Here is a 19,624-nt window from a genome sequence, read left to right as displayed (position 1 = left end):
CTCTGGGGCCCTCCCCAGGGACAGGCTCTCTGCCTGCTGGACTCGCTCTGAACCAGGAAGGTGAGTTACTGTACCTGTAGCCACAGCCTGTCTCCAGCCACGGTCCTGCCGATGGCGCTGCACTGGAAGGTGGCAAACTGGCCGGCGTTGACCTCCACATTCTGGATCCGCAGGAAGTGGGGCGTTCTGGCTGCAGGAAGACAAAGAAGGAAAGATGTTAAAAGTGGAGGTCTGAACCCGTTTGTGTCTTTTCAAATCTGTCTGCAATTTCAGGCCTTTCCCTTTTGTTTACTTTTGAAGAAAAGAATGCTTTTGCTTCTAAGAGCTTTAAAGATTTCATTATGCCTGTAAAAGATGTTCTGGAAAGATCTGCTGTGTTCTCTAACAGCCAGGCATTCTGGGATAGAACCAGACGGAAAGAAGATATTTTATGGTCCCTGCTGTGCAAATTATCATAGCTCAGCAGTCTTCTTGTAATAACAGATCTGTATTAATAAAGATTACACTGAGGCCTAATTGATGTTTTGAACAAAAACATATTAGATATTTATACTAGGAACATGAAAAGAACAGTAAGAAGTTAAATGATGTTGTCAAGGAAACTTTTTAAGCCAAGTACGGAGCTGTGAGTAATATATATTTTAATACAACTAATTGGTATGCAGCACTCCTCATGTAATATTTCCCAGCGACCAAAATACTCTCCCCATAGACAGACTCTGTGAAATTACCCTGCAACCGCTAGAGCACGGCGGGCTTTGCTGATTCTTATTTCCAATTCAAGGAGAAAGAATGATTCCAACTGCTAAATAGCATTAAGTTTCAGAACATGCATTGTCCATAGGGGACACCTGTTTAAACAAAGCATTGTTCTATTTGATCTGAGAAGCACAGATCCATTTCGGGAGCACACTGAAGACGTCCACTGACGAACTGCAGGGATGGGTTGGGAATTAAATTTTATGATAACTTCTCTTTTTGGGAAAACACTCTCTTACCAGTATAAGGATAGAGTGAAAGAGTAGCAAGAGGTGGGGTAGGGGGAGGTTAGGGAGTAGAAAAGAAGAAAACAGGATGGTGATGTTTTCTGGGAGAAATAGAGAAATCTGAACGACAGCTAGAAGGCATTGTTTATGCCTTGCCAGCCTGCGCCCCAGTGCCAACGTGTCTCTGGATCACACCTTTCAAAGAATGGTCCACCACTCCTGGGCACCCAAAGATGATATATAGCACTAATACTAGCCTGTGAAAAACATAATTAGGGGACTTCTCTTAGCAGTTCAGTAGATAAGACCTCGCCTTCCAGTGCAGGGGTGGGGGTTCAATCCTTGTTTGGGGAGCTAAAATCCCACAAGCCTCTCTGCCAAAAAAACAGAACATAAAAACAACAGAAGCACTATTGTAACAAATTCAATAAAGACTTAAAAAAACACAATTAGGAGTGAAAATGAATTACTATCCAAGAACAAAGAAAAATGTAGTTTAATACCAATAACACAGAGGAAACCCCCATTACTCATTTGAAGACCAGCAATAACTGCAACAATGCGTTCATGAAGCCTGGCATGCAAAATGTCCTCAGTAATTTCTAAAACAGCGGTATTAACTGTGTGTCATTGTCTCTAATACTATTATATTCTCTTAGAAGCCTATAAACTATTTCTCATTAACTTAATCAAATTCCCCTTAGTCAAGAACAGCACAAGTCTATGGTTTTTAAAGATCTGTGCAGAAAGTCCTTGCATCAAGTTTCTTTTTCTAATTTTTCGTTCCCAAGAAGCTGAAAGACCCATTGTTTTCAGAAAGTGGCAAAAGGTAATGTTTTTTGGAGCATTTCACGGGCAGAAACTTTTCCATTGATGACTCATATGTGTTCTCTGAAGAAGGGTTTTTTCCATCATTTCACTTGTGGGTACTTGGCCGGTGAGAGCCAGACACAGAGTGGAAACTTGGGTCTGGCCAGTTCCAAAGCTCAGGCGCTGCCCACTGGGCAACACTGCTTTGTACCTAGGTGAATGCTTTTCCCGGGCTCTGCATCCCACCAGGCATGGCTCGCAGTCTGACTGTTGGAATTCAAGCTCGTTTCCAGGCCCCTCTCCAGTGCTGTTCTTTCCATAAAGCTTGCATGGACTCCCTGAGCTTGCCGTCAGACCTTTGCACCATCACTGTCCTCTGTCAGGACATCTCACTGCTGTTACCCCCCCCTGCCCATTTCCTGTCCTCCTACCCCCTCCTCTGGCTGCAGGTCGCTCCCACACACTGGCTTCCTAACACAAAGTGTTGGGTGTGTAGCCATCATTCATGACTACTTGGGCAGTGTTCACCCCACCTGGTTAAACCCAGGGTCCCTCCAGAGTCTGTGCTAAAGGGTTGCTAATTATTTTGAGTATCACCCTGGATATATCCCCACACAGTTAAGCTACTAAAAATTAAAAAAAAATTTTACTCCTTTGGGATAAACCATACATAATGCAAAAGAACATTAAAAAAGAACATACATATGTGTATAAGGGAGTCATTCTGCTGTATAGCAGATTGGCATGACATTGTAAATCAACCATATTTCTATTTAAAAAGACATAAAGGTACTGATAGTATATATTCTTTTTTTTTTATGTTGAATCAAAAATTTTTTAATATCAATATCAAAATTTTAAATCAACTCAGGATTAGTATTCAGATTTTCCCTTAACTCATGCAATTTTTAATTAATGGCAATTATGGGCCTATATTATTTGCATAATATTTTTGGCCTTGATATTGCTCTAATTTTCTTTTTTTTTTTTTCTTTTTCTTTCTTTTTTTTTTTCTTTCCTTTTTCTCTTCTATTTTCTATTTTTCTTTTTCTCTTATTTCTTTTAAAGTCCTCTAGTACTCCTCTACTACTTCTTAATTTTCATTTTCAATACACTATAACCTTACAAAAAAAAAAAAAGAAGAGAAGCCCTATTTTTAAACCGAAGATTATTCTCTCCCAATCTTGACTCTCTGTTTTCTACCTCAGAACACCTCTATTTCCTCCTTTCCCCTTCTCTTCCCAATCCAATTCTGTGAATCCTTGTAGGTGACTGGGCTACGGAGAACACTCTGGGAACAGACAGCTGCGTAGATCTGTCTCTCTCCTCTTGAGTCCCCCTTTTTCTCCTCCTGCTCATCTCTATCTCCCTCCTCCCTCTCCTCTTCTTCATGTAACTCTGTGAACCTCTCTGGGTGTCCCTAACGGGGGAGAATCTTTTAGCCATTAACCTAGAAGTTTTCTTATCAGGGCTGTATAGTTGGAGAAGTCCTGAGACTACAGGAAGAATAAAACTGAAATCCAGAGGCAGGAGACTTAAGCCCAAAACCTGAGAACACCAGAAAACTCCTGACTACATGGAACTTTAAGTAATAAGTGACCGTCCAAAAGCCTCCATACCTACACTGAAACCAACCACCACCCAAGAGCCAATAAGTTTTAGAGCAAGACATACCACGCAAATTCTCCAGCAACGCAGGAACATAGCCCTGAACATCAACATACAGGCTGCCCAAGGACACACCTAACACATAGACCCATCTCAAAACTCATTAGTGGGCACTCCATTGCTCTCCAAAGAGAAGAAATCAAGTTCCACGCACCAGAACACTGACGCAAGCTCCCCTAACCAGGAAATCTTGACAAGCCAATCGTCTAACCCCACCCACTGGGTTAATCCTCCACAATAAAAAGGAACCACAGACCTCCAGAATACAGAAAGCCCACTCCAGATACAGCAATCTAAACAAGATGAAAAGGCAAAGAAATACCCAACAGGTAAAGGAACATGAAAAATGCCCACCAAGTCAAACAAAAGAGGAGGAGATAGGGAATCTACCTGAAAAAGAATTTAGAATAATGATAATAAAAATGATCCAAAATTTTGAAAACAAAATGGAGTTACAGATAAATAGCCTGGAAACAAAGATTGAAAAGATTCAAGAACTGTTTAATAAAGACCTAGAAGAAATAAAAAAGAGTCAATTAAAAATGAATAATGCAATGAATGAGATCAAAAACACTTTGGAGGGAACCAAGAGTAGAATAACGGAGGCAGAAGATAGGATAAGTGAGGTAGAAGATAAAATGGTGGAAATAAATGAAGCAGAGAGGAAAAAAGAAAAAAGGATCAGAAGAAATGAGGACAACCTCAGGGACCTCTGGGACACTGTGAAACGCCCCAACATTCGAATCATAGGAGTTCCAGAAGAAGAAGACAAAAAGAAAGGCCATGAGAAAATACTCGAGGAGATAATAGCTGAAAACTTCCCTAAAATGGGGAAGGAAATAGCCACCCAAATCCAAGAAACCCAGAGAGTCCCAAACAGGATAAACCCAAGGCGAAACACCCCAAGACACATATTAATCAAATTAACAAAGATCAAACACAAAGAACAAATATTAAAAGCAGCAAGGGAAAAACAACAAATAACACACAAAGGGATTCCCATAAGGATAACAGCTGATCTATCAATAGAAACCCTCTAGGCCAGAAGGGAATGGCAGGACGTACTGAAAGTAATGAAAGAGAATAACCTACAACCTAGATTACTGTATCCAGCAAGGATCTCATTCAGATATGAAGGAGAATTCAAAAGCTTTACAGATAAGCAAAAGCTGAGAGAATTCAGCACCACCAAACCAGCTCTTCAACAAATGCTAAAGGATCTTCTCTAGACAGGAAATACAGAAAGGTTGTATAAACGTGAACCCAAAACAACAAAGTAAATGGCAACGGGACCACACCTATCAATAATTACCCTAAATGTAAATGGGTTGAATGCCCCAACCAAAAGACAAAGATTGGCTGAATGGATACAAAAACAAGACCCCTATATATGCTGTCTACAAGAGACCCACCTCAAAACAAGAGACACATACAGACTAAAAGTGAAGGGCTGGAAAAAAATATTTCATGCAAACGGAGACCAAAAGAAAGCAGGTACTGATAGTATATATTCTTATTTGCAATGTATGAGACAGCCCACACCATGGTTAGTGCTAAAAATAAGTTTACTACTTTGCATAAAAAGACTCACCATTATTAAATTTGCCTTTCTTTGATTACTGATGAAAAAAGTCTCCCTTAAAAATCCACTGCGAAATGTCCGTGTGCTGCTCATGCTCGTCTTAGACCTTGGCTTCCTACCCTGTACCCCACCTGCGATCCTTCTCCTTTTCTCCCTCCCTACCCACCGAGGCTGCCAGCATTTTCAAAACCCCTCCTGCTTTCCTTATGCTCTATGACTGAGCTCCCTTAGCTTCTCTCACCCAGAAGGTTCATCCAGGTGTTGTGGGCTGCAGAGCTCTGCACCCTCCTCTCCCCTAGGGAGGCAGGAACGAAAGGAAGGTCTTTCTTCCCAGAGTGACCTCTTCGCCGGAGATCTGCAGCCTCTTAAAGGCTCCCACACTTTTTAATTGGCACACAGGGAAAGCTAAAAAACATTTAGTTTGCAGCATCAAGAATAAGTTTCCCACAGACTAAAATCATTTACAAAAAATGAATTTCAATCTTGAAATTTTAAGCTCATTCTTTATCAGGCATGTCAGGATCATTATTTTCGAAGAGCAAGGGTGGGCCACACATATTGTTTTCCCTTTTTCTAATGTTACGGCCTGTTTCTGAACTGCTGACAAATAGCATACTTTATTTGTATCCAAATCCAAACCGCCTCCTGAAATGACTTACCAAGATCATCTTCATTTACATATCCCTCCTACCAATATGACTAAAGTATTAAAAGGTGTCCAATGTATTTAAAATCAATTCCTTCTTTTTTCCTAAGATTTTTGACTTAAATAATTTTTTACCTTTAGAAAACACTTTCAATAATAAACATTAAAATTAAAGAAATAACATATTTTTTAATTTAAATTAAAAACCTGAATTTAGAATTTTCTAACTACTTTGTTTCCCAATCACACATAAATTTACCTTTAAGAAGCAGCTTTGGAAATAGGCATGCTTTTCTGCACTATCATGCTCCTACTCAGTTGAGTCCGATTTTTTTTGAGCCCATGGACTGTAGTCCACCAGGCTCTTCTGTTCATGGGGTTTTTCAGGTAAAAATACTGGTGTGTGTTGCCATTTCCTTCTCCAAGGGATCTTCCCAATCCAGGAATGGAAACCACATCTCCTATGCCTCCTGCATTGCAGGCAAATTCTTTTACATGCTGAGTCATTGGGGAAGCCTGCACACTTTATGATTTTTAAATGGAAAGCATTTGGTAACCTGTGGCGGAGACACCTGTCTGCAGACCTAAGCTTGGGCCTTCTGAGAGAGGCTGGTAAATACCCACTTTGATCCACCAAGGCTCACAGTGACTCCAGGAATGTTCCTACAGATTGCTTATTTGTACTAAGTAAGGAGGCAGATGAAAACCAAATCATGAGAAGGGATACAAATGGGGGGTGATCATCAGAAGAGGGGAAATGAAGATGAAACAAAAAATCCTACTGAACAACAACAACAGAAGCCTCCAGTACATGGCAACTATGTTATTTACGGGTGGCTCTGAGGTCTGGTGGGAGTTCCTGGTTCTGCATAAAATTATTAGAGCAGGTCTTGGCCATTAAAGAAATTACATCCTCTAACGTAGTCTATTGGTATCTATTTACCTTTTTGTGACTACTGTGCACTTTTGAAAAAAAGTTAACAAGATATTGTGAGCATCTTCCTTGTTAAATATTCACCTAAAACTATTAGAAAAAGTTGTAGTTCACAATCAGGGATCGTGTCACCCCCAGAGGACATCTGATGATATCTGGGACATTTTTGTTTTTCACAACAGGGGTAGGGGAGGTGGCGGGGCAGATGTTGCTAGAACCCAGTGTGCAGAGGTCAGCGATGGTGTTAATATTCTACAATGCACAAGACAGCCTCCACAGAAAGGGATTACCCATCCTAATGTCACTAATGTCAAGGTCATGAAATCCTTAAATATATATGGGCTTCCTAGGTGGCACAGTGGTTAAAAAAAAAAAAAATCCACCTACAATGCAGGGGACGCAAGAGACCTGAGTTCGATCCCTGGGTTGGGAAGATTCCCTGGAGGAGAGCATGGCTACTCACTCCAGTATTCTTGCCTGGGAAATTCTGTGGACAGAGGAGCCTGGCAGGCTCCATGGGGTCGCAAAGAGTACACACACACACACACACACACACACACACACACACACATATATCATATGAACATAAAAAAGTTAACTGGAACATTCCTTTACTTTGGACCTCTGAGTTTCTTAAACATAATGCCAAGACACAAGAGTTCATAATTAAATCCTCATGCAGACTTTTTGTTTTTTCCTTAGGGTGAAGTTTTAGAAATTGAATTACTAAGACAAAAAGAAGCATTTTTAAAAAGACTTTAGACACAAATTGCTGAACTGCTTTCCTTCACGTGTATAACAAACTGCATTTCTACCAGCATGGTGTATGATGCTTTTTTTTACCAGCCCTCAAAAATGCTAAGTATTAATTTCTGTATTCTTTCTGAAGAATTTGATTAAATATATGTGCTCTGCTTCATCAGCTTACCTAACAATAACAAGTAACAGGAATATCAGAACTGTCACTGGGTCTGCCAGAGGTCTGTGCATGCACCGTAAAGCTGCCCCGGAAGGCTGCTTTCCTAAGGGCCCTGTTTCTAGCAGTGGCTACTGAACCAAAGAGAAAGACATAGAAAAGCTGATTTATCAATGCAGTTTTCTAATTATATTAGGAGTACTTTTAGGTTATAACTTACATTTTTAATTTGCTGGCCAAAGATACGACTGTGTGATATTATTTCTTTATCTTCATCCTTATTAAGACATGCTGCTCAGAACGGGGCTTATCCTTTCTCCTTTAGAAAGGATCTGATGTTCAATATGGCTTTCTCAATGACTCCAGGGCTTATTATTTGCACAATAAGGTTAGCGTTTAAGGAATTGATACCTTTGTTCAAACTGTATTTGGGCGGGGGGCGGGGGGTGCCTCTGGAACAATGGCTCAGTGGTAAAGGATCCACCTGCCAATGTAGAAGCAGGAGACACAAGTTCAACCCCTGGGTCTGGAAGATCTCTTGGAGGAGGAAATGGCAACTCACTCCAGTATTCTTGCCTGAAAAATCCTATGGTCAGAGAAGTCTGGCGGTTACAGTCCATGGGGTCAACAAAGAGTCAGACACGACTGAGCAACGGATCAAACACACACTTCTTTGGAATGGGTTGGCTGTCTTTGTTTGGGCAGCAGTGTTTCTTGGTTGAGAAGAAGACTTTCAGAAAAGAAAAAAATCATCTGGCTAAAATAATAAAGCCATACCTCAGATGGAAACCAGATGAAGACAGAAAAACCTACTAAGCATAAACCCTTTTATAAGCAAATTGTCATTTTCAATTGAGAGAATTAATTGACATGAATAGAAGATAGTAACTCATCCACCAGGGTTAATAAGACAAAGGGACTGTGGAATTCTTTATTCCAGACCAGTTTCTTCCAAGATAAGGAAGGTTGAGGCTTCTACTAATGGCATTTGTAAGGTTTTTCAATAAACATTAAAGGCATAGATAATTTTTCCAGAGGTTTAAGATGCCTGGATTCTCCCTGCCTAGTGCTGTAAACCCTACATTTTCGGTTGGGAAGCAATTGAAGGCTAATACTATTTTAAGGTCGGAATTTCAGCATATGGGCTTCCCTTGTGGCTTAGACAGCAAAGAATCTGTATGCAAAACAGGAGAGCCAGGTTTGATCCCCTGAAGAAGGGTATGACTACCCACATCAGTATTCTTGCCTGGAGAATTCCATGGACAGAGGAGCCTGGTGAGCTACAGTCCTTGGGGTCGCACAGAGTCAGACAGGACTGAGCAACTAACACTTTCAGCGTATATATGTTCAAGCTCAGGCTCTCACTGTCTTTGAATAGATGCAAAAGTTCCTAAACCCAAGCCTTAGTGGATTTGTTTTTTCAATTTGCAAAACTGGGATTTTTTTTTTAAAGTATGTATTTCATAGCGTTGGGATAAAGATCAAAGAAGATGCTGCCAGGAGAAGACGTTCTGTGTGCCTGGTACTTAGCCTCAAAAATGTTCATTATTATTTAAAATAACTGATCTATCACTGGAAACTGGAAAAGATCCCAAGAAAAAGAGGTCTACAGCCAGAAAAGTTTCAGTTCCACGCTGAGCTGCGTGCTCTGAACCTTGCCAAACCACCTTAATTGGAACGCAGGTAGAGCACCACTAGAGTGGAAAATTCCAATCTAGCCCATACTCAAAAAGAAAAATTCTCTTTTTCTCTCTAAATTTATAGGCCCATTTGTCTCCTGGGTACCCTTTCAAAATGCTATGCCAGTTTTCCTCTAAAATCTACAGGAGTTCTAAAAACTAAATATCTTCCATGAATATTAAAAGGTTTTTGAGTACAATTCTTCTAATTTTTTTCATTTCTGCCATATTCTGTTGCTTCTTACTAAGAAAACAACTTTTTAAAGAATAGAGGTTTTCAGGTGTTAATTGATCTCACATCAGCCTTTGATTCCAAAGCCAGGAGTTATCATTGACCAGGATGCAAATTTTCTGTAGATGTCTCGTATCATTGATTCTTCAAAGCCTGCTACCAAATGCTAACAACAAAATCAGAGAATGGTAATTTGCAAGATCAAAGTGCAAACTGAAATGGACAACGGGCAGACTGTGTCCTGACCCCTTTGTCTTTTCATTTACATTTTAATGTAATGGCAAAGGCTGAGATGGGCTGGGGCCATGCCCGCCGGCCAGAATGCACAGTCAACACTTCTATTTGTGCAGCAACATCATCACAAACAAAGAGCAAACTTCTGCTAAAGAGAACACCCAGTACTATCTGAAAACAATCTATTTTGCAAATTTTTTTGACTTTTAAAACAGACACTACTAAATTATCCCATCTAAGAAACCAATCAGTATGTTTACTTAGAGTTACAATCTGCAGTTAATTCATTCTAGTGGGCCAATCAGAATTCAGGCATAATAATAACAGCTAACATTTACTGAGGTCTTAGAAATGTGCTAAGCACTGTTCAAAGCTCATTATGTACATTAACTCATTTAATCCTTACACTTACCCTTTGAGGAAAGCATTATTTTTATTATTACCCCCACTACATGAGCAAGGTAATAGGTCACAGAGGCCAAGTAACTCTTGTGAGCAGAAAGCTCTTAACAAACATGTTTCAAGACAAAGCTACTTTTGTTTTGCTTGTAAGGAAAGAATAGATCTTTTTGTAAGACAATTTTATCTATTTGGCTGTGCCAAGTCTTAGCTGCGGCATGGGGAAATTAGTTCCCTGACCAGGAATTGAACCCAGGTTCCCTGCATTGGAGTCTCACCCACTGAACCAATAGTGCAGTTGGTTCAATGAGTCTTACCCACCGAACCAACAGTGCAGCCCTGTAAGAATGGACCTTAATGGAATAATTTGTCAAGTGGTAAAACAGACTCAACAGTCTTCTCACAGAAAAATAAGTGAGCCACTATGTAAAGATAACTTTTATTAGTCACTGTATATTGAAGAAAAATGACAGTCCATTGGAGAAAAACCCAAGCTAACTTCCCACCTTTAAAATGAAACAACAGTTCTGAGTTCTGTGCACTTCTCAAACAATGCCTTTATTGGGTCAGCCTTTATTCAACAAACATAATTCAGAAAATAGTTCCAATTTTTTAATTTGTCACTGTTATTCTTATTTTAATCACACTGTTTAATGTCTTCATAAAAATCTAAATTTGAAAGTAGGCAATGTTTGACTATGCAAATAAATATGATTGAAAAATTAATTTTGTTTTATAAAATAAGAATAAATTTGAATCAAGAATGCCATATTATGAACTCAGCATTTCTTAAGTGTTTAAAGAAATTGCTGACTTACTTCATACTGTGGAGTAGTAATACAGAAATGTTTTAGATTTTGCATTCATTTTATCCAATATATGACACATAGGTTTATGAGGGTTTTTGCAATCTTTTTCATTATTACTTGTTAAAATTGGCAGAATAATAATGAGGCATGATTCTGTATAATTTTCTGATCTCACAATTGAAGGAATAATATATGCAAATATCTTTATATTTAAGGTATTATATGACAACAAATAACAAAGATTGTACACTATAAGCCAAAACTGAAAAAGACATAGGCATCCCACTGTTCACTGCAGCACTATTTTACAAAAGATAGAACATGGAAGCAACCTAGATGTCCATCGACAGATGAATGAATAACGAAGTTGTGGTACATATACACAATGGAATATTACTCAGCCATAAAAAGGAATGCATTTGAGTCAGTTCTAATGAGGTGGATGAACCTAGAGCCTATTATACAGAGTGAAGTAAGTCAGAAAGAAAAAGATAAATATTGTATACTAACGCATATATACACAATCTAGAAAAATGGTACTGAAGAATTTATTTTCAGGGCCGCAATGGAGAAACAGACATAGAGAATAGACTTATGGACATGGGAAGAGGGGAGGAGAGGGTGAGACGTGTGGAAAGAGTAACATGGAAACTTACATTACCATATGTAAAATAGACAGCCAATGGGAATTTGCTGTGTGTCTCAGGAAACTCAAATCAACGTAGAGGGGTGGGATGGGGCAGGAGATGGGAGGGAGGTTCAAAAGGGAGGGGATATATGTATACTTACGGCTGATTCATGTTGAGGTTTGACAGAAAACAACAAAATTCTGTAAAGCGATTATCCTTCAATTAAAAAATTAATTAAAAAAAAAGATTGTACACTATAACCCAGTGAGATTCATCCTAGCCGTGCTAGGTTGATTTAACATCCCCAAATCAATCAATATAATAATAAAAGACACCAATAGAATAAAAGACAAAAACCATAGGATAATCTGATAGTTAATGGAGTTCAGGAAATGCTACCAAAAACACAGCGCCTGGGTACACCGAATATATTAAGCTGAAGAAGTCTGAGAAAACAGCAGAAGCAAGAAGGTCACTCTGACCTTTCCTTCCCTCCTCCCTTGAAACAGGCCATAAAACCCTCGTGTGACAGATGCCCTCCCAGTACCCAGAGGAAAGGAGCTCCTTATCGCTAAAGGTGGAAAAGAAAGTGAACACACACCTCTTGCTGGGTCTTCCTCAGCTTACCACACTCACAGTATTGTCTTTACCATACCACATTCCTCCATGAACGTCCACTTTTCATGAAAACCAGTATAAACAAACTCAGGTCTGTTTGTGCATGTCTCTATTTCCTTATGAGGCTACCGCATCACATAAAACATACAGGAAATATATCTATATGCTTTTCTCCCGTTTATCTGTCTTTGTCGGTTTAATTCTCAGACCCTGTCAGCGACCCTAGGAGGGCCAAGGAAAACTTTCTCCTCTCCTATATAGATAAAGGAAAAGCACTGGCTAAAATCCAACAGCCTTTCATGACTGATTTTTAAGTAACACCCAAAAAGTAGGAATATAAGAGAATGTCCTTCCTGATAATGAGCATCTAAGAAACACCCAAACCCACAGCTAACATCACTTCACGGTGAAAGGCTGGAAATTTCCCTCCAAAGACATGAACACAACAAAGACGTCTGTTCTCTCCACTTGTACTCAGCACCGTACAGGAGGTTCCAGCCACAGCAAGTAGGCAGGAAAATGAATAAAAGGCACCCAGATTGAACAACAGGATATAAAACTAAACCTAAAGATCACGGGTCTTGAAAATTCTAAGGCTCTACAAAAAACAATTAGTGCTTATAATAAGTAAGTTCAACAGGGTCTCGGGATATGAGGTCAATGTATAAAAATCAGCTGTGTTTCTATACACTTGTAATGAACAATCTAATAATGAAATTAAGAAAACAATTCCATTTATTTGTTGTTGCTTTTCAGTTGCCAAGTCGAGTTTCATGAACTGTAGCACACCAGGCTCCTATAGAGTAGTATCAAAATGAACACATAGGAATACATTTAATGAGAGAAGTTCAGTTTGTACCTTGAATACTGCAAACACTAATGAAGGAACTATTAGAAGGCCCGAGTAAAAGGAAAAACAGCCCATGTTCCCATACAACTTTGAGAGGGTGAATGGAATGATATGTGATATTAAAATGCTGCATAGCGTATAAGATATAAAAATACATGCCAGCATCACAAGGTAATAATAATAATAATAATAATACCCACATACGCCTAAGTTACGACCTGCTTAAAAACAGGAGACAATATTATGAAGCTGAAAAAGCTGCTCCTTCAGTTTCTCCTACCAGGATTATTGAACCAAATTCAAAATATAGCTTTAGCGTGCACCCCAAATACAGAAATTATCTATGTTCATCAGAAGTGGTGTGAAGCTACTGCACAGTCATCTCCGCATTTCAAAGCGATCTGGCAACTTACTGTCACTATGCAAAAATCAATTTTATGAGCAACTGTATACCCTTAACAGAACAGCTACTTTTAAAAAACTGTCGTAATGCCTGCTCATAAACCTATATGAATCCAAACAGGAGCCTTTAGAGTGAAGTAAATAAAGTTCAGCAGTTTTACATCTTTGGGGAAAGCAGAATTTTGGATATGAAATATTTATGCTCCTTCACGATGTAAATTTAATGAGCCTCAGCATTTCGAAATAATTGATTATTATTTAGAAATCCTGATAGGAAACCCCCTAGAATACAAACTATAAAGCTTTCCATTTTAAGACCAAACGACTGCCTTCTTTAAAATCTTTATTTGCATGTTTTCCCCATAAACTTAGCAATTCAGGAGAAGATAACGACAGAAAGGCCATCATCAAGACCGTTTAAAGCTCACAGTTCAACACACCGCTGTAGCATCCATCACCTTGGGACACAGGCTGTTTTGTGATTCTCTATCTCCTAACAGCAGTTTGTAGAGCCAATTAGGTATCAGCACCCGTATTCTCCAAAGGAGAGACATAAACACCATTTCTGTGGCTGCAGGCAGCTGGTCTTGGGAAGAATGCACTGAACTGTGGGAGACGCATTTCAGGAAGGCTCTGATGGAAGGGGAAGCATTAAGTCTTTCTCTCCTACTGAAGGCAGTGACTAGAACCCTGGTGGATGGGAGGGGGTCCACTTCAGGAGCTATTCTGCTGGCCAGTGGCCTCTGCGCCTGCACCCAGGGCAGCAGAGACACCTGCCGGGTGGTGAGGTTTGCTCCAGGGAACGGCTCAGCACACAGTAGGTCTGTCTGACTTCTCTCCTGGGGAGAGGTGAATCAGAGGCCCTGAACGTTCCCGCGCCTGAGAGGATCTCAGGGCACTTTTCCAAGCCTGAGGCTATGACTCTGAGCGTTTGGCCAAATTCCAACTCAAGTAATTATATTCTGCTTCTTGAATTTTCCCTGCTGTTCCCATTAGGGACAGCGCTGTTCTTTTTTTTTTTTTTTTTCTTTTGCCTTTTCAGAAAAAAGGGACTGAAATTCTTATTGAATTTGCTAGTATTGCTGACAGAAGAAAAGGCCAAGCACCGAGTTACAATAGGAACGTCCTGACCGGTAATGAACAAGATGATTGCTGAGCTTGAACCTGGACACCAGATAAAGATCTCAGAGAGCAAGACCCTTTGGGGTGGAATCAAACAATGGTGTCATGATAGCCCAGCGGATAACAGCCACACAGGCTTGTCTGTGACTACCGTGTGGAGTAATCACTGGGGCATGTCTCAGCCCACATAGTAAAAGCAGACATTCCTGCAAGCGTTTTTATTTCTAGTATTAGCATAGCTATAACCACACTCCCATGGATTTGGCTGGGGACCTTCAGCAAAAAGGGTGGCGCTAAGCAGCAAAGAACCCGCCTGCCAATGTAGGAGACATGAGACGCAGGTTCAATCCCTGGGTTGGGAAGATCCCCTGGAGAAGGGCATGGCAACCCACTCCTGTATTCTTGCCAGGGAAATCTCACAGACAGAGGAGCCTGGCAGGCTACAGTCCACGGGGTCGCACAGAGTCAGACACGACTGAAGCGATTTAGCACACCTGCATGCTCCAGCAGAGATCCAGAATGGCCTGAATGAGCCAATTTCTCTTTAATGCCAGGGACCCTAAAAACGAAGCAGGCCACCATCTCTGAGATGGTCAAAGATGTAATGTCTGACAACAGCAACCTGGGGCAAGGAGATGGGCAACTCAAACGTCCATGCACTGCTGGTGGGCATGTAACTGGGCAGACCCCTTTCATAGCAATTCGGCAGCATCTCGTAAAATTAAGTTTCTACCCGACATCTCAGCAACTCTGCCTGTAAGAACACACCTCGCCCAGGTTCTCACAAACTGCATGTGGAGGCATGCACGTGCACACACACACATGGGTGTGTGCTGCAGCCATGTCTGTTATTGAGAAAAACTGGGTCTTAGGGGGAACTAAATATTCATAAACAAATACAAAAATACAATGTAGTATACTTATATGATGCAATCTCATGGACTGACCTAAAAACATAATGTTAAGAGGGGAAAAAAAGAAGAGAGTGATTTGTACTGTTCAATGCCACTCATTAGAATTTACAAAGGCGAGATTTCCCTGGTGGTCCAGTGGCTAAGACTCCACATGCCCACTGCAAAGGGTGCAGGTTCGATTCCTGGTCCAGGAACTAAGATCCCACATGCTGTGAGGCATGGCCCCCAAAAAAGAATTTAAAAAAGGCAAACATGACTTTTTCTGAACACATGATTATGGGAAGCTCTGTATACACACACACATACAAACACACACACGTGTACTAAGCACGTAGAAGCACACAGATTTGCAGAGTTTTGGTTGCTCAGCTCCCAACATTCTATTCTGAGGTTGGATATTTGAACATACCAAAATATTCCCATAGTCCCTGTTCCTGATTTTCACTTTCAAGGCACTTAGTCATTTTTCACTTACAATGCATCACACATGACACATGTATGTTTACTTCTGGGCTAGCACAGCGCCGCCTAGAGGTCCATCAGGGACTCTCTAGACAGGACAAACTTCCCTCCAGGTTGTAGCACTTTCTCCCATCCACAACATAAATACACCCCCAACCATGTCCCTGAAGGATTAAAAGTTGAGGCAACTTACTACACGGATGTCCTAACACCTTCACTTCATCAATAGCGAGGTAACCTTGATGTCCAGAAGTTATGACTTCAAAAATCACCTGGAAGATTAAGAAAGGTTTTCATTATTCATTCATTTTATCAACTTTGACCTAATATTTCCTAAAGATAAGATACCTCATTTCAACCATTCATTCATGTTTCCCACAGACATCATTTGAATGCCTAGTAATCCGACAGTCAAATGGTCTAGGTTCTAAAACTGCAAAAACAACTAAGACTAAAACTCGGTTTTTTGGGAGGTGAATGTGGGGAGCAGACAGCACTGCAATCAAGGTCTCACCCCATAAAGGCGAGGGGGGGACCCTGGGGAGGAACCAATACTCAAAAGACAGGTTGAGTCATCTTCCAGAGGTGATGTTAAGATTTTAATTGCTTTAAGATAATATATTTTCTGAGCTTTCCCCATGGCTCAGCAGTAAAGAACCTGCATGCAATGCAGGAGCCTTAGGAGACATGGGTTCCATCTCTGGGTGGGGAAGATCCCCTGGAGAAGGGAATGGACATCTACTCCAGTATTCTTGCTTGGAGAATCCCATGGGAAGAGCCTGGTGGGCTTCAGTCCATAGGGTTGCAAAGAGTCAGACACAACTGAAGTGACTTATTATGCACGCATGCAACGTATCTTCTGGTCAACTTCTTTGAGGGGACTCTATGGACCAGATGGAACCACATGGGGTCTTAGGTTTTATACAATGAATACATGCAATTAAAATGTTTAAAGTACTATGAAAAAAGAGAACAGGATACTAGGAGGACATACTCCAGAGGACCTTCCATGAGGAAGTGGTGTTTGAGCTGAGAGCTGCGGGTGAATGAGCCAAAGGTGAGAAGAATGTAAGGTATCTTCCAGGGAACGTGCAAAGGCCCTGAGGTGGACATGACCATGACCATAAAGAGGAAAACTTGGACCTACAGCTCTAAAGGTCAGCTGTGATCAGGCTCAGAGGCTCCACTCATAGAGCAATTCCAGGGAACACACCATATTAAGAGATACAGAGAAGAGCTAAGCTGGCTGAAATTCAGATGGTAGAGTATGAATTGGGAGGAAAATAATATAAAAATCTTGTGAGGAAGGCTTTATAACTGTTTGATCCTGAGAGAAGCAGGGCAACAGAAAAAGGGCAACATGCTCTGAGGTTCTTAAGATGAATAACATTTTGACATCATGGACTCAGAGAAGTTGAGGCTAAAGGAGAAAAAAGAACCACTACCAAAGTTTTCAATTTTCTAAACATGACTGTCTAAAGCTCTCCATTGTCAGGCTAGTGTTAATGCTAACGGGTCCACATGACATTATTACCTCCATTCTACACAGCAGGAACCCGTGTCACCAAGGAGACCTCATGAAGAAGATCATTCTTAATGCACAACCCAGCAATTCCACCGTTCGAGAAGTGAACTTTTTTATTCATATAAAAACCTGCACATCAATGTTTATAGAAGCTTTATTCATGATAACCAGAAGGCAGAAACAGTACAGGTGCCGTTCAAATGATTAAACAGAGAGTGGTACGTCCATGGTTACTAGTCAGCACTAAAAAGGGACAATTTTTTTTTAATTGGAGGATAATTGCTTTACAATGTTGTGTTGGTTTCTACCATGTAAGAATGTGAATCAGCCATAAGAATACATATGTCCCCTCCCTCCTGTGCCTCCCTTTCACCTCCCATCGCATCCCAACCCTCTAGGTCATCACAGAGCGTCAGCTTGAGCTCCCTGTGTGATACAGCAACTTCCCACTAGCGATCTATTTTATACATGATATTGTATGTGTCTCAGCGCTACCCTCTCAATTTGCCCCACTCTCTCCTTCCCCTGCTGTGTCCACACGTCTCTTCTCTATGTCTGTTTCTACTGCTGCCCTGCAAATAGATTCGTCAGTCCCATTTTTCCTAGATCCCTTATATATGCATTATTATATAATATCAGTTTTTCTCTTTCTGACTTACTTCTGTATTAACAGCCTCTAGGTTCGTCCACCTCACTAGAACTGACTCCAATTCAAGGAACTAACTACTGACACAACCAGTGATGGGATGAATCTCCAGAGAACTGCGTTGAGTGAAAAAGCCCATCACAAAAGATTACACGCAATATGATTCCATTTATGTAACAACGTGTAATGTCAGCATTTTAGAAACGGAGGCCACGTGAGTGCTTGCCAGGGCTCAGGGATGGAGGGAGAAGGAGCAGGAGCTCAGATCAGTTCGGTCGCTCAGTCGTCTTCGACTCTTTGCTACTCCATGGTAGGAGCAGGAAAGATAGGGCAAAGTCTTAACCACTGGGCTGCAAGTGGGCATGCCTGCTCAGTCGCTCAGTCCTGTCCAATTTTTTGCAAACACATAAACTGTAGTCCACCAGGTTCCTCTGTCCATGGGATTCTCCAGGCAAGAATACTGGGGTGGGTTGCCATTTCCTACTCCTAGGGATCTTTCCGACCCAGGGATTGAACCCGTGTTCCCCGAGTCTCCGTCATTGCAGGCAGATTATTTACTGCTGTGTCACTTGAGAAGCCAGGGAAGTCCTTAAACAAGTTTCTTAAAAGCATATTTAACCATGCCCTGAAAAGCTTTTCTCATCGTGAACCCTTGCTATCTGGCAAGTTTTCCATTTTGTACTTTTTTTCTAGCCAGTGCCCCTGCCAAGAAAGCTTCAGAAGCAGAAATAGTTTTGTCTCTTTTTTTCAAACACTGGTCCACTCTATCAAAAGACAAGTATTGCTGCACAGAAATATAACACACATATGAAGGGATGGGGGTGGATCACAGGAGTGTCTGAAGATGCCTGCATCCACAGCCAAAAAGATGGAAGTCAGAGGAGACTAACACAAGACCATAGACAGCATCACTGGAAAGCAAAAAAAAAAAAAAGGTGTAAAAATTGATGTGGGATGTGGCCATGCTTATTTTTATCAAACAGGACAGAATCTATTAAAAATCTATATTAGAAGAGAAACTTGAGTCTCTTAAGGGAACCACACCAATTTTTTTCTTTATAAAATAATCAATAATTCAAAAAACATTTATTTGCCATTTACATCCATGTCCCAGGCACCTTTTGTATGTATTATCAAATTTTTCTCAGTCAACCATATCCACTGGAGTGAATATTATCTACCTCAGTAGATACAGAACAGACTCAGTAAAGTTAAGTGATTTTTCTGAGGTCACATACTCAGGGTGTAATTTCAGGTCTATTTTACTTTCAAGTCTGAACTTTTTTCATGTGATTTGACTGCCTAACCTAGCAGGTATGAGAGACCATATGTAGAATAAATACACATATGTATGCATATACACATATAATATACAACCATGCACACACACACACATGTGTGTGTACTCAGTCACTTCAGTCATGTCTGACTCTGCAACCCCATGGACTGTAGCCCACCAGGCTCCTCTGTCAATGGGATTTTCCAGTCTAGGCAAGAATACTGAAGTAGGTTGTCATTTTCTCCTCCAGGTGATCTTCCCCACCCATGGACCGAGCCTGCA

At 40.7% G+C, this 19,624-nt stretch overlaps 1 protein-coding gene across 4 annotated transcripts in view; it reads right to left on the bottom strand.

Annotated features, from left to right (window-relative positions):
- The window catches only part of PTPRM (protein tyrosine phosphatase receptor type M), a 645,114-nt gene that overhangs the window by 373,989 nt on the left and 251,501 nt on the right, over positions 1–19,624 (bottom strand). For all 4 annotated transcript variants that reach the window (XM_043889726.1, XM_043889727.1, XM_043889723.1 and 1 more), the window contains exons 4-5: positions 16,086–16,164; positions 75–190 (exon numbers count right to left, since the gene is read on the bottom strand). In XM_043889726.1, the coding sequence (XP_043745661.1) occupies positions 75–190; positions 16,086–16,164 (195 nt within the window). The remainder of the gene's footprint in view (positions 1–74; positions 191–16,085; positions 16,165–19,624) is intronic.

The sequence above is a fragment of the Cervus elaphus genome, chromosome 27, assembly GCF_910594005.1.
Source record: "Cervus elaphus chromosome 27, mCerEla1.1, whole genome shotgun sequence".
Taxonomy (NCBI): domain Eukaryota; kingdom Metazoa; phylum Chordata; class Mammalia; order Artiodactyla; family Cervidae; genus Cervus; species Cervus elaphus.
Note: the sequence above shows the minus strand (reverse complement) of the source record. Positions and strands in the feature narration are given on the sequence as shown.